This window comes from Eumetopias jubatus, unplaced genomic scaffold (genome assembly GCF_037043125.1).
Source record: "Eumetopias jubatus isolate StellerSeaLion01/CBP00866 unplaced genomic scaffold, mEumJub1_p1.0 scaffold_6, whole genome shotgun sequence".
In the NCBI taxonomy this organism is placed as follows: domain Eukaryota; kingdom Metazoa; phylum Chordata; class Mammalia; order Carnivora; family Otariidae; genus Eumetopias; species Eumetopias jubatus.
In genome coordinates, this window is record NW_028274812.1 from 118,873,415 (window position 1) to 118,887,653 (window position 14,239).

General features: G+C 41.5%; 1 protein-coding gene across 1 annotated transcript; it reads left to right on the forward strand.

The window, feature by feature from the left end:
* Positions 1–2,736: 2,736 nt before the first annotated feature.
* Positions 2,737–13,751, forward strand: LOC114222082 (HLA class II histocompatibility antigen, DP alpha 1 chain). The gene is given in 6 exon segments (XM_028120413.1): positions 2,737–2,836; positions 6,291–6,536; positions 6,918–7,199; positions 7,420–7,541; positions 7,544–7,619; positions 13,735–13,751. Coding segments are annotated over 6 exon segments (843 nt in total).
* The last annotated feature ends 488 nt before the right edge of the window (positions 13,752–14,239 follow it).

Consider the following 14,239-nt stretch of genomic DNA (forward strand, 5'->3'; position numbering starts at 1 on the left):
CTTCCTTATCCCCGGATGTGACCAGATTCTGAAAAAGGAACCACTAAGCAGAAATTGTTACCAGACCGAAGTTTGGTGTAAAACATATGATTCTTTAAGGTGTAAGATTCACTGGACAGTATAAGGAAAGGGATCTTCATTTTGAGCAACTGGGTGAGTCATAAGTCTTGATTGTTTTATATACTTTCCTCCCTAGGAACAGATCCTAGGAAATGTCATTCCTTCTCCATGGTGAACGCCATCCCCCTTGCACAGACATGTTCTGGGACAGAGCAAGTCCTAAACAGTGTGTTAATGACTTGGGGGCATTAGACTGTCCATCCCAGAACTCAGAATTAGCCCTGGGAGCCGTACAAGCGGTCATGCAAAATATGCGGTGTATATCTTTTCCTCTCAGCGGTTCTGTAGCTCTTAGAAGAAGAAAGGATATGGACTAAGGGTCTCTGTGTTTCAATACCAGATAAGGCATGGAAGTAGGTGTACAACTTTACACAAATTACTTGTCTTTTCTGGGCCACCATTTCTTCATTTTTGAAATGGGGATGGTAGCACCTGCATATCAATAATTCTTGAGGGTGAAATGGGAGCACCGTGTAAAACGCTTTAGAAACTTACAGATCTGAGAGTTTTGAGTAGATCAATGAAGTTATCAGGGACCATCCTTTTTTTTTTTTGCAATTCAACATACGTATATATTTTTGGTAACTTTTAAACACCAAATAGTCCCAACCACAATACAGATGGTTCCTGAAATGAGGTAAATATACTCCCCCAGAACACACAACCTAAGGAAGACAACAAAACAAATACAATTTACAACAAATATATTAAGTACTCATATAAAATGTTGATGAATTGAATAAAAACATATAAAAATATTTAATTTAGGTTTTCTATTAGGTATAAAGATGCATTATAGAGAAGTGGTCAGGCATAGGTTTAGAAAGCCCCTTTATACTACTTCCAGAATTTTTTTTTAAACCACTGTGGCTTATTTCCTTTCATGTAGAATGGAGATTATTATGTCATTGGTTTTGGGAAATCTAATTGGGATGATACTCAGAATTTGTGAATCTCTTAAAACAAAGCCTTGCACACAGTAAGGGATCAAGAAATGTTAATTATTATAATGCAGGACACTTTATCCAATACAATGTATTATTTAATCCAATAATATAAATTCTATAATTTTAACAATAAACACACACAGAGGAATTTCTGCAGTTCCCCATCCCTTTGGTGTAGTTCCAAACCCCTCTGTAATAAAATAGCATATCAGCAAAAGATCTACCATTAGACTTAATGTGAACTGATTAGGGAAATTGACCTTAACGGTAAGATTTAGAGGCGCCTGGCTGGCTCAGTTGATAGGGCATGTGACTCTTGATCTCAGGGTCCAGAGTTCAAGCCCCATGTCAGGCATGGAGCCTACTTAAAAAACAACAACAACAAACAGTGAGATGTAAATAAAGATACCTTATATCACCAAATTCTGTAGAAGAAGAAATAAAAGAACAATAATTAGAAATGAAACAATTAGGCATTTTTTGCCTTCTGTTTATCTGCCTGGGAACATCAAAGAATTCCTGTAAAATTATCAAAGGTATAAAATGGTAAATATAATATCATTTGATAACAAATGAATTACTATAGGATACTAAGAATCAACATGAAGGGGCCCCTGGGTGGCTCAGGCAGTTAAGGGTCTGACTCTTGATTTTGCCTCAGGTCGTGAGATTGAGCCCCAAGTCAGGCTCCACCCTCAGAGGGGAGTCTGCTTGAGTTTCTCTCCCTCTGCCCCTCCCTCCACTCAAGTGCACGTGCTCTCTCTCTCAAATAAAGAAATAAATATATCTTTAAAAAAAGGAATCGATGCAGAGAAAGACAATTATCATATGGTTTCACTCATATGTGGAGTATAAGGAAGAGCACAGAGGACCATACGGGAAGGGAGAGAACATGAACGGTAAGAAATCAGAGAGGGAGACAAACCATGAGGGACTCTGGACTCTGGGAAACAAACTCAGGGTTGCAGAAGGGAGGGGGCGGGGGGATGTGGTAACTGGGTGATGGGCATTAAGGAGGGCACGTGTTGTGATGAGCACTCGGTGTTACACGCAACTAATGAATCACTGAACACTTCATCAAAAACTAAAGATGTACTATGTGTGGGGCTAATCGAACTTAATAAAAAAAAAAGGAGTCGACATGAAGTTTTGAAAAGTTATCCATTCATAAAGGTCACTACCCATAAAAAACACAAAATCAACTTCAATGACATATTTCAAAACAATCTCATTAAGAGGAAGATGATTTGATTTGATCTTTTTATTTTAAGTAGGCTCCACACCCAACATGGGGCTTGAACTCATGACTCTGAGATTAAGAGTTGCACACTCCACCTGACTGAACCAGACAGGAGAGGAGGAAGATGGTTATGATGTCTCTATTGTGGTTTTCTTCCTCTTATTCTCAGATCCCACATAGATTGGGACTTTCTGGGCCACCTTGGTCCTGACAGCTCTCCCACCCCCTCTCCCAGTGGTTCTATCAGTTTCTTTCCCAACCAGAGATACCCCTTCTGACATTTGCTGGTTGGCTGAGCCCCATTGAGCAGTTTCACCTCCACCCCTTCTCCTTCCGCCAGATAGGGAAATAAGTCCTGGACTCAGAGCTCCTCCCTGCCCTGCTCTGCCTCATTCTTTCCTCACTGTCCGCCTCCAGCGGCCACGGCAGATGCACCTGGAGGACATAAGGAGCCGGACTCAAGTCATGATCCTGGGAGCCATCGCCCTGGCTGCCCTGCTGAGCCCCCATGGAACTGGGGCCGTGAGGGGCGAGTGCTCGGGTGGGCCAGAGAAGGTGGGAACTATAAGGAGATTTGTAGCCCACAGGTTCTGTTTTCTCTTCCATTTCTCTTCTTTCTTCTTTTTCTCCCATGTGAGGTCTTTTGCTTTTTGTCTTTCTGACAACAGGAAAAAGCACTGTTTATCAAACACTGACCAAGTGCCAAATCTCATTTCATTTTCACAGCAGTCTTTTCAGAAGGGTGTTTATTACTCTCATTCTAGAAATGAAAAGACTGAGACCTGAAGCGATGTCTCCTGAACCCCATGTCACTGCGCCATGGCTCTGCCTCCTCTGGAGTGTGTCTCTCTCTGTCGCTCTTAAATTTCAGAAGTAAACTTCTTGAAATTGGAGTCTGAAATGCCTGTTTTTTACTTTCTTCTGCTTCATTCAGTCCTCAGCCCGCTGCGTTCTCCCTTTTGTCTCCTCACATCTCTGCTGATGCTCTCAGTGTGGCCACTAGCAGCCTCCTTACAACCAGAACCAGTGGTCACTTCTCTGTATATCTTACTTGTGTCACTAGTAATATTTGCAACGTGACCACTTCCTCCTTTCTGGAATTTTTCTCTTGTTCTTTGTCTTTGGGGAGCACACATCCTCCTTCTTTTCTTCCTACTCGTTAGTCCTCTCCTTTTCCGCCTCTTTCTCAAAAAATTTATTTAAGTGATCTTTACACCCAGCATGGGGCTCGAGCTCACAACCTGGAGATCAAGAGTCACCTGTTCTTCTGACTGAGCCAATCAGGTGCCCCCAGCATCCTTTCTTAAATGTCCGTGTTTGTCAGGATGCAGGACCACACACTCTGACCCTGCTACGATGACTTTGTACAGTTCTTGGGTGACCCAATCCAAGCTTATAACTTCGTGTACCATGTGGACTCCTAGTGTACATCACTAGCCCAGTCTAGCCTGAGATCCACCCATTATTTCAACTGCCCTCAAGTCAACTCCAATTTGTCCCCCAGAAATTCAAACTTGTTATGTCCTCAAAAGAACATTTTATTTTCTCTCACTTCCTTGTCCTTCATTACTTTTCCTGTCACTGACACCACAATTCTCCACGTTGCCTGGGTATTCTGGACTCCTTCATATCCCTACTTCCACCATGGCACTTAATGATTCCTGTGGCTTCTCATCTCTTCACTGCCATTCCAATCCATCCTCCCTTCTCCTTACCCTGTGTTATGGCCCCATCTACACCCTCATCACTTGCCACTTGCTTGCTGAAGAGTCCTACTGGTCTCGCTTGCAAATGAGCCGCTTCCAATCTATCTTCCCTACAGCTGCCACCTTCAAGTACAAATCTTATCCTCTTGATTAAGATCCTTCAATGATCTCCCTGGGGCTGTGGATCAAATTCAAACACTTGCAATTAGCACATAAGGCAGGTCCCAGTGTAGCCCCTCCACACCCTTTGAGCTTCAGTCGTATCCAAGGACTCTTGAGTCCTCCAAGAAGTCCCATGCCTCTCTGCTCCTGTGTCTCCTCTTAGAGACACCACTTCCCTCTATTTCTGCTTTTCTACCTCACATAGAGATGATCTCTAGGAAGCCTTACTTCAATCTCATTTTAATGCTCTCCTTTTGCTCCCAAATAGCATCTGAATACACCTTGTGATAACACAGCAGTGATGAAACCACATATATACTAATCGTCTTTTCTTTGTCTTTCTCGATTTCAAGTAGCTTGAGGATAAGGACCATGTCTTCTGAGTTACATCCTTAAGTGCCTGGAGAATGAAGGTTCACAATAAAGGCTTTTTTGACTGAATGAAAATGAACATCTGTAAGAGTGTAATTTGCTTCACAATGCATAGGCCTTTAGTTTTAAGAAATTGCAAAAACAATAAAAATGAGATGTCCTAAGGTGAACAAACGGTGTCCATGTAGCCAGGTCTGTACTGTTTTTTTTCTTTTTTTCTTTCATCTTCTTTTCTGTAGGTGAGTGATTTCCCCCAAGCATTCATGTGAGACAATGAATCCTGTCACTAGAAGTGTCCCAGGAGAGGATTAGTTCTCCACGCATTGGAGCTGCAGGGCGAATCTTTGATTCGGGAGTTGGACCAGTGGGCCCCAGAGTGTCACTTCCTCTTAGTTCCTTTCCTTTTCTCAGCCCCAAACTCTCATTTTTATTGTTTTACTGTAATACTAATAGCTTTTTTCTGTTGTCAATCTTTCTTTCTCTCTCTTTCTTTCTCTCTCTCCCCCCTCCCTTTCTTTCTTTCTTTCTCTCCTTCTTTCTTTTGGAAAAAGTAGACTTTTAATAACTGCTTTTATTACCAGGTTAAGTCATGCAGTTACAAAGTAGTTAGAAATTTCTGAAAGGATTTTTTAAAAATTTAATTTAATTTAATCTTTTTAAAAAGATTTTATTTATTTATTTGACAGAGAGAGACATACAGTGAGAGAGGGAACACAAGCAAGGGGAGTGGGAAAAGGAGAAGGAGGCTTCCACGGAGCAGGGAGCCCAATGCGGGGCTTGATCCCAGGACGCTGGGATCATGACCTAAGCTGAAGGGAGCAGCTTAACGACTGAGCCACCCAGGCACCCAGGATGGTTTTTTTTTTTAAAGCTCATTCTTACATAAACAATATCTAGTACTTCATTGGGACACCGCTGTTCAAACTTTCGCTGCTTCTTACACATCAGGTAAAACTAAGATGCTATCCCATAGGTGTTTCAAATCCAACAACCTTTATTTCCAGGGGAAATTACCTTTAAAAGCATGAAGTCCACAAGAAAATTTGTGAATGTTGTGTAAATGATAACACTTCAAAATTTGATTTGCCTTAAATGAAGGTGTTGTGGACAAAATTACATAATCTACCATTTTTATTCTAAAGTTAAAAAAGTAACTAAAAGTCTATAAAATGGCACCAAGAATCACCTTTTCATTTCCTTCACAATTTAAAAGATTTTCCACTCTGAAAGATTTTTATTCCATTCTCCCCTCTCCCCCACCTCACTCTGTGGCTTTATCACTAATTTTATATGTCTGGTCCTACAGGGATTCTGAGATATTATGTGTGTGGGTGGGGAGATGATTCAATCTTCCTTCTACCAGGAGCTGTGCTACCCTGGGCCAGTTACTTAACCTCTGTGGGCATGTCCCTAATATGCAAAAGAATGCTTTATGTGGGGGTGTGAAGATGCAAAGAATAAATTGAACACATAGTAAGTTCTCCATAAATATTACCTTATTATTGTGTTCAGTGTGATTGTTACTGTGCTGGAGTGATGGATGCTTAAGTTTTTAGGAACAAGGGAAACAAGCTGAATTCTCAGTAAGTCATTTCTTTCATAGTTTCTTCCCATTTCTCTTCTTTCATTTTGCATTTCTCATTTTCTATGTTATTCATTCATGTTATTACTGTTTGCTTCCTGTGTTCTGTTTACTTTCCTACATAATCACCTGTTCTCCAATCTCCCTTCTTCTTCATGCAGTGGGCCACGTGTCAATGTATGCCGAGTTTGTCCAGACACACAGACCCTCTGGGGAGTACATATTTGAGTTTGATGAGGATGAGCAGTTCTATGTGGACCTGGATAAGAAGGAGACTCTCTGGCATCTGCCAGAGTTTATTCATGCCTTTGACTATGATGCTTGGAGGGGTATTGCTGACATCGTCGTGGCAAAGAAGAACCTGAATACCCTGATCCAACGGTCGAACCACACCAGGGCCACAAATGGTACTGCTTGCTCTTGCTTATTTCTCTACCATCCAACTGTGGAGATGGGAGAGCCCCTCTGCTGCATAGAGAATGGGAGACTCAGATGTCCACTCATGAATGAACCTCTCCTCATGAGTGAGCAATATTCAGTCCACAGAGCTGGGTACTTAGGCCATCAAAAGAGTCATTCTCTTATTCAAGAACAAGGTTGGGCTGGGGGAGGCCAGTCAGGAGCATGACAAGCCATGACTTTGATCTAGAAGCCATGGGTGGGGGTGGGGGCAAAGTGTCAGCATGAGAGAGATGTCCCCTAACCTGGAGAATATAGGGGTTAGGATGGTGGAGACCTTTGAGATTCAGCCAAAGGTAGCAGACTTATCAGGTCCTGTCCCTTCTCAGAGCCACCTGAGGTGACTGTGTTTCCCAAGGAGCCTGTGGAGCTGGGACAGCCCAACACCCTCATCTGTCATGTGGACAAGTTCTTCCCACCTGTGCTCAATGTCACATGGCTGCGCAATGGGCAGATGGTCACCGAAGGTATAGCTGAGACCATCTTCCTGCCCAGCACAGAATTCAGATTCCACAAGTTCCACTACCTAACCTTCCTTCCCATGGCTGAAGACGTCTATAACTGCAAGGTGGAGCACTGGGGCCTGGACCAGCCGCTCCTTCAGCACTGGGGTATGGAGCCCCGGCACTTTGCCAGCACTGTCCTGACACCATCTTTATTTCCAGGATCCATCTTTCTGCAGCACCTGCTTTCCTTAATCTCGTGTGTCTTATAGTCACTTTATCCAAACTTCACCGGTGATCTCACGCTTCCTAACTCTTCATACTCCTACACCTGAGGCCAGCTCCTGCTCTCTGTGCCTTCTAACTCTGTCTTTCCTTGGTGCCCCAGAGGCCCAGGAGCCAATCCAGGTGCCTGAGACGAAGGACGGTGTGGTCTGTGTCCTGGGCCTGGTGGCAGGTGTGGTGGGCATCATCACTGGCATCATTGTCCTGAAGACCAGGCGGCCCAACAGCATGCCTGGGTGCAGGGGCTCCTGAGTCATCCCAGAGCTGGTACCAGGGACATGGTACAAAAGAGGAGGCAGCCCGGTATGGGTGGTGGATGGGAAGGAGAAACACTTCAACAGGGGTTCTTTGAGCACTTTGTATTGCAGAATCACTGACTAGAGGAAAACAATACCATGATAAAGAACATCAGTTGAGTTGCTTACTACTTACCAGGCACTATTCTATATGCTTCATATGTATTCACTTACTTATGTCTGGAGGTTGGTACCATTGTTTCCCATCACACAGAGGGGGAAGCAGACATGAAGAGGGGTGAAGGAGCCTGTCCAAGGTCACACAGCCTGAAGGTACAGAGTCTGGATTTGAACTCAGGCCTTGGGGCTCCAGAGGCTCAGTCTTATCCAGTGTGTATATTATATATATCATCTGCAGTCATTTTATCTCTCCCTGACAATCTTCATAACCTTGATTTTCTTCTGTTGTCATAGTGATGTCTGTGAACCTCCAATACTGTGTTAAACATTTGTAATTATAAAGGACATCCTACCTTTTGCATAATCTCAAAGGGAATGCATTTAATTTCTCCATAAATATATTTTCTATAGATTTTTTGCTAATAATATTTACATGTGGTAAAACTGATCACATTGTTTATGCACTTATTGAGTTGAATTCAGTTGAAATTAATACGAATGTTCTTATTTGGTCTACTGATTTTTTTTTTTTATCATATTATTGATTTTCTGACTTTGTGACTTCACGGCATCCCTAGGTGTTTTGTGTGGTCTCAGCCTATCCATGGTGATGCGAACAGCTAGGAATGCCTGGGGGCACTCACCTGGGTCACTACTACTTGTGGGGAGTCCCTACAGACATTTCCCAGACAGGCCCTTGTGGTTCTTATGACTGCAAGACACTCCCCAGCAACAACCATCAGGGAACTTCGAAAAAACCAAGATTTATTAGCTTATTACTCACAAGTCCTGGAGGGTACATGGCCTGCCCAGAGCCACACAGTGAGGTTGTGGGGGGTGGGAGAGACCTGGGGATCTGCCATTATTGGGGTTGAGGAAGGGGTGCCTTCCTCTGCAGTCACAGGGTCACTCTTTATTGGTGAATTTAAAATGTAGGAACTGGAATTAAAGTGCAGGAAGGGAAAAGCAGGGTCACTCAAGCAGTCCGTTATTGTTATCTAGGTCACCCAGGGCTTTCTAAAAGGGGAATTTCATGGGGGGGTGGGGGGAGGGCAGCTGGGCTCTTTATTCTTTATCTAGTTGTATATCAGGCAATATGTGTCTTTTCGATGGATATCTTTGAGATGGATGCCTTGGCAATCAAAAGCTTAATGTCAGGCACTTACATTACAATAAAATAAACTAATAGTCATGCACTTACACTATCCTAGTACAAATCTTATTTGATCGAAATGAATCATGCTTGTAATATATTGTTGGATTCAGTGACATGGCTGACATTAATCCATAATTTTCTTCTCCTGTACTATCCTTAGCTGGCTCTGAAGATAAAGATGCACCAGCCCTATAAGATGATTCAGAAAGCTTTTGTTCCTTTCTGTGTTCTAGAATGACATGTATAAGAGAAGAACGATTTGTTTTTGAAATGTCCTAGCTGCCATGTTAGGACAAGGGCTGTTGGGAAGGTGTTCTTTGCTTTCCCAAGCTGGTGTCTTTGATGCTCATGACTCTATTTCAGGTTTCTATTACTTCCTGTAGTTTTGACCTTTTAATCTTTCTAGAAACGTATCCATCTAATCTAAATTTTCAGATTTATTGGCATAGAGTTGATCATAACAAACTTTTTTTCATTTAAAAATGTCTATGTAGGGCGCCTGGGTGGCTCAGTTGGTTAAGCGACTGCCTTCGGCTCAGGTCATGATCCTGGAGTCCCGGGATTGAGTCCCACATCGGGCTCCCTGCTCAGCAGGGAGTCTGCTTCTCCCTCTGACCCTGTTCCCTCTTGTACTCTCTGTCTCTCATTCTCTCTCTCAAATAAATAAATAAATAAAAACTTAAAAAAAAATAAAAATGTCTGTGTATATAGCCCTTTTTCCCTTTCATTCTGAATCTCCTACATTTTCTTTAACGGTTTTGCCAGATGGGTCTGTCAGTCTTTTTAAACTTTCCATTGAATCAAACTTTCATTTTGTTTATCTTCCCTATTTTTTGTTCTCTAGTTCACTGAATTCTGTCCTTGTCTTTACTATTTACATTTTTTTCTTTTGCTGTTTTTCTACTTTTCCATTCTCTTAATGGAAATGATTAGCACATTTGTTTTCAGGCTTCCTTTCCTAATATATTTGTTTAAAAGCTAGACGTTTCTTTCTAGGCACTACTTTTGATATACAGGTTTTCACCGACTATGAAGTGTTCCGTCATTTATATTTTAATTCCTATGGTTATTTAATTGCATATTTGGGGTATATGGAGTTCATTTGTTTATTCTTTTTCATCAATTTAGAATTCAATTGCATTATGGCCAAAGAACATATGTGATATTAATTTGAACACACTGAGGCTTTCTTTGTGGCTTAATAAATGTTGTTTTCAGAAATGTGCCATGTATGCTTGAAAACAATGTGCATGTTGTTGGTTGTGGAAATCTCTATGTAGTTATTTGAGCCTTTTACTTGTATTATTAAGATCTTCTATATCTTTGTTTATTTTCTTTTTGCTTCTGCTCTTAGTTTTTGAGGATATGTTAAAATCTGTAGTTAAATTTGAAGATTTTCAATTTTTAGAGTCTTTCTCCACTTATTTCTGTCATTTGTTGCTCTTGTATTTTGAGGTTTTATTTTCAGAAGAATATATGTTCATGTTCATTATAGTTTCTTGCTCTAGTTTTTTCACTCGCCTTTAATTCTCTTTTGGCAGATGTGAGATTTGTTATGTCAGTTATCTTTGTTTACCTGCCTGAAGTGCCTTTTTCCATTATTTGGTTTTTGACCTTTAGATATTCATTTATTCTGTGTGACTTTGTTAGACTGTGTTGAAGACACAATCTGAGCTTTTCTTCTTTTTAATTGGTTGTTTAGCTCATTCAATTTATTGCAGTTACTATTATATTAAAAATTTACTATCATATTATTAAAATGTTTATTTAATATACTTTATTCTTGTTCATTTTTCTCATCTCTCATTCCTAAAGGCTAGGCCAAATTCTGTTACTATAAAAGTTGTGGTTTCTAATTATACTCATAAAATGGCTTATCTTAATGCCCTTAATTACATTGATTAAAACACTGATAAATCCCTTTTTCTTCCTGCCTCACAAAAGAGACAAGCACTTTGCAGTATTTTTCATTTTTCCCTATTATCACTACCTAGCATCTTCTTTATGTTAATATTAACTACATTTTTAGTTTTTGTTTGTTTTAAACTTTTTTCTTACTTTTTAAAAAAAGATTTTATTTATTTATTTGTGTGTGTGAGAGAGAGAGAGCACAAGCAGGGGGAGCTACAGGTAGAGGGAGAAGCAGGCTCTCCTCTGAACAGGGAGCCCGAAGCGGGGCTCGATCCTGGGACCCTGGGATCATGACCTGAGCTGAACGCAGATGCTTAACTTACGGAGCCACCCAGGTGCCCCTTAGGGGTGCTTTTTAAAAAAGTATTTTAGGGCGCCTGGGTGGCTCCGTTGGTTAAGCGACTGCCTTCGGCTCAGGTCATGATCCTGGAGTTCCAGGATCAAGTCCCGCATCAGGCTCCATGCTCAGCAGGGAGTCTGCTTCTCCCTCTGACCCTCCCTCCTCTCATGTGCTCTCTCTCTCTCTCTCATTCTCTCTCTCAAATAAATAAATAAAATCTTCAAAAAAATAAAAAAGTATTTTAGGGGCTGCCTTCAGCTCAGGTCATGATCCTAGGGTCCTTAGATCAAGCCCTGCATCAGGCTCCCTGCTCAGTGGGGACCCTGCTTCTCCCTCTGCCCCTTCCCCCACTTGTGTGCACACACTCTCTCTCTGTCTCAGATAAATAAATAAAATCTCTTAAAAACTTTTAAAAGGCATTTCAAAAGTGGTTTTCTGAATAGCAAAGCATCTGAGGTTGAAATGTTTGAGAATATTCATGTTGTATTAAAATGACCATGTGTTATGGGTATACATTTTGGGATTGAAAGTTCTTTTTCTTCAATTCTATGCAAGTAACATCTCATTGTGTTCTGGCATTAAGTGCTGCTGTTGATAGGAATGATGTCTATTTGTTCTTTTCCAGATGGATCTGCTCTTGTTCTTTTACAGGTGGAACTGCTCTCTCTGCAAGTGTTGAGAATTTTTTTTTCTTTGAAGTTCTTACAGTCTTCTTATAATGTATCTAAATATGTGTGCTTTTTAAAGAGATGTGTTTTTAAAAAATCTATTTTTTGGGGCGCCTGGGTGGCTCAGTCAGTTAAGCGGCTGCCTTCGGCCCAGATCATGATCCCAGGGTCCTGGGATCGAGTCCCGCGTCGGGCTCCCTGCTGAGCGGGGAGCCTGCTTATCCCTCTCCCTCTACCTGCCGCTCCCCCTGCTTGTGCTCTCTCTCTCTCTAATAAAAAATAAAAAAATCTTAAAAAAAATCTATTTGTCATCAATGTACCATGTCAAACTAAGTTATATCATCTTCCTATAAAGCCTAGAAATCTGTTCTTTTTTTCAGACACTTCATCTCCGTTTACGATTTTCCCCACTTTCTAGGTGTCTGATTATCAAGATGTCAGGAAGTCAGTTTTGATCCTTCATGTCTCACAGCTTTTCTTTTATATTTCCTATTGTTTAATCTTTCACACTGCCCTTCAGAGCATTTCTTAGTCCGACCTCTTGTTTATTAATTATTCTTCAGTTGCAGAAGTCCCACCAGTTATTTCATCTAAATATTCTTTATTCCAACCATTATTAAAACTCAATATTTCTGCTTGATAATTGGTTTCTTGTTTTTTCCTCAAATTACCAATATCCTTCTTTACCTCTCTTTTTAAACCCTTTTACTGTGAACTAGCAGACATATGTAAAAATGCACAAAACATTAATGTACAGCCAGTGATTATCAAGAGAACACTCACGTAACTAGTACCTAGGTCAGGGAATAGAACATTGCCAACACCCCAGAGGCCCTCTTTAGGCCAGTAGATAATTTGTAAACCTTTTACGAGCTAGAAGCTTCTTTTATCCACAAGGCCTAGTATAGTTCCTTATACAAAATAAGTCCTCAATACATGTGTCTGGTCTGATATAAGTGAGTGATATATTATTTATTTAATGTCTACTTATTGATTACTTTCTACCTCCAAAGATTCCAACTCTTTTGAAGTTGGATACATCCATGTGATTTGCTTTGGATAATGAAGTGTGAGAAGTGACACATTATTTCCAGGAGGGATCATTTAGAGCCAGTGTATGATTCACTAGGGTCCTTCACTCTGCTTGGGAAATTATGGGAGCAGGTGTCAAAGAAGGTCTGTCATCCTGGCTCCCTGAAAAATTATAAGTAGCCGAGCTACCCTGCTGACACACTGGACATGCAGCATGAGTGAAAACTAGACATCACATGATTTGTACATCAGCACCTCCTATCTTATGTTTATTATATAAAATGCAAGGGGGCTCCTGGGTGGCTCAGTTGGTTGTGTCTGACTCTTGATCTCAGCTCAGGTCTTGATCTCTGGGTTGTGAATTCAAGCCTGCATTGGGCTCCATGCTGGGCATGGAGTCTACTTTAAAAAATGCAAGAAAGAGATGTGTTCCAAGAGACTTCAAAGAAACAGAGAGGCAGGAGAATTAGAAGAATATTTCATCACCTAAGGCATTTCAGGAACAAGGAAGTAATTAGTGATGTTAGATGTTTATAATCTGGCAACTAAGATAAATATCCAATGGGCCAGTATTGAAGGGTTATTGGCACCCCTTTAAAGAGCAGCTTCACATACTGTGCCCAAGTCCTACCTCCTTCAACTTTGATCATCGCGCTGCTGGGCCTCACTGTCTCAGGAGTTTCAGAGCACTGTGGAGAGCTGGAGAGTGAAATGACATCTCCCTAGGGTGCCCCTTGACTTCTCACTGATTCTCCTCTGGGGGCAACAACATTTGCTGGGAAGACTACCTCCCGAGGGGTCGGTGAGGAAAGAAAATGGAGGCAGGTGTGTAAAGGGATGGAGGATGCAAAGCTAAACCGGGAGTTCTAACCCCACCGTGTTTGTCCTACTGCAGGTGACAACACTTTGTGACAGAAGAGGACATAGAGGAATCCCCAGCATCAGATCTACTTCAAAGCTCCAATGCCTCTGAATTGTCTGTGCTCCTCAACACCAATGACTGATGTCCCCAAAGACCCCTCCAATTCCTGCCTGTCTGTGATCCTACTTGCACTTAGCACTCAATAAATGCTGGAATTTGATGTATGGTGACAATTTAGTCCCCACACTGGATGGTGTATAGGCCCTGGTTTCCTCTGAGACTCCTCCCTACAGAGCATTCTTTCTGAGTAATCCCAAGGATCAATAAATACTTGTGTGTGTTTGGCATTTCTGGTGCCTCCTTTGTGACTCCAGGGCCTTTCTTCGGTCTCTATATCTTCAGTTCCCTAGAAGCACATATCCTGGACCTGTAATGTGGATGTAGTTATTGCAGTTTCTGAGCCTACCAGGTGTAGAGAATGTTTGCTCTGCCCTGGGTACTTCCCTAACCTATAGCATGGGGTGGAGGGCACAAGGAT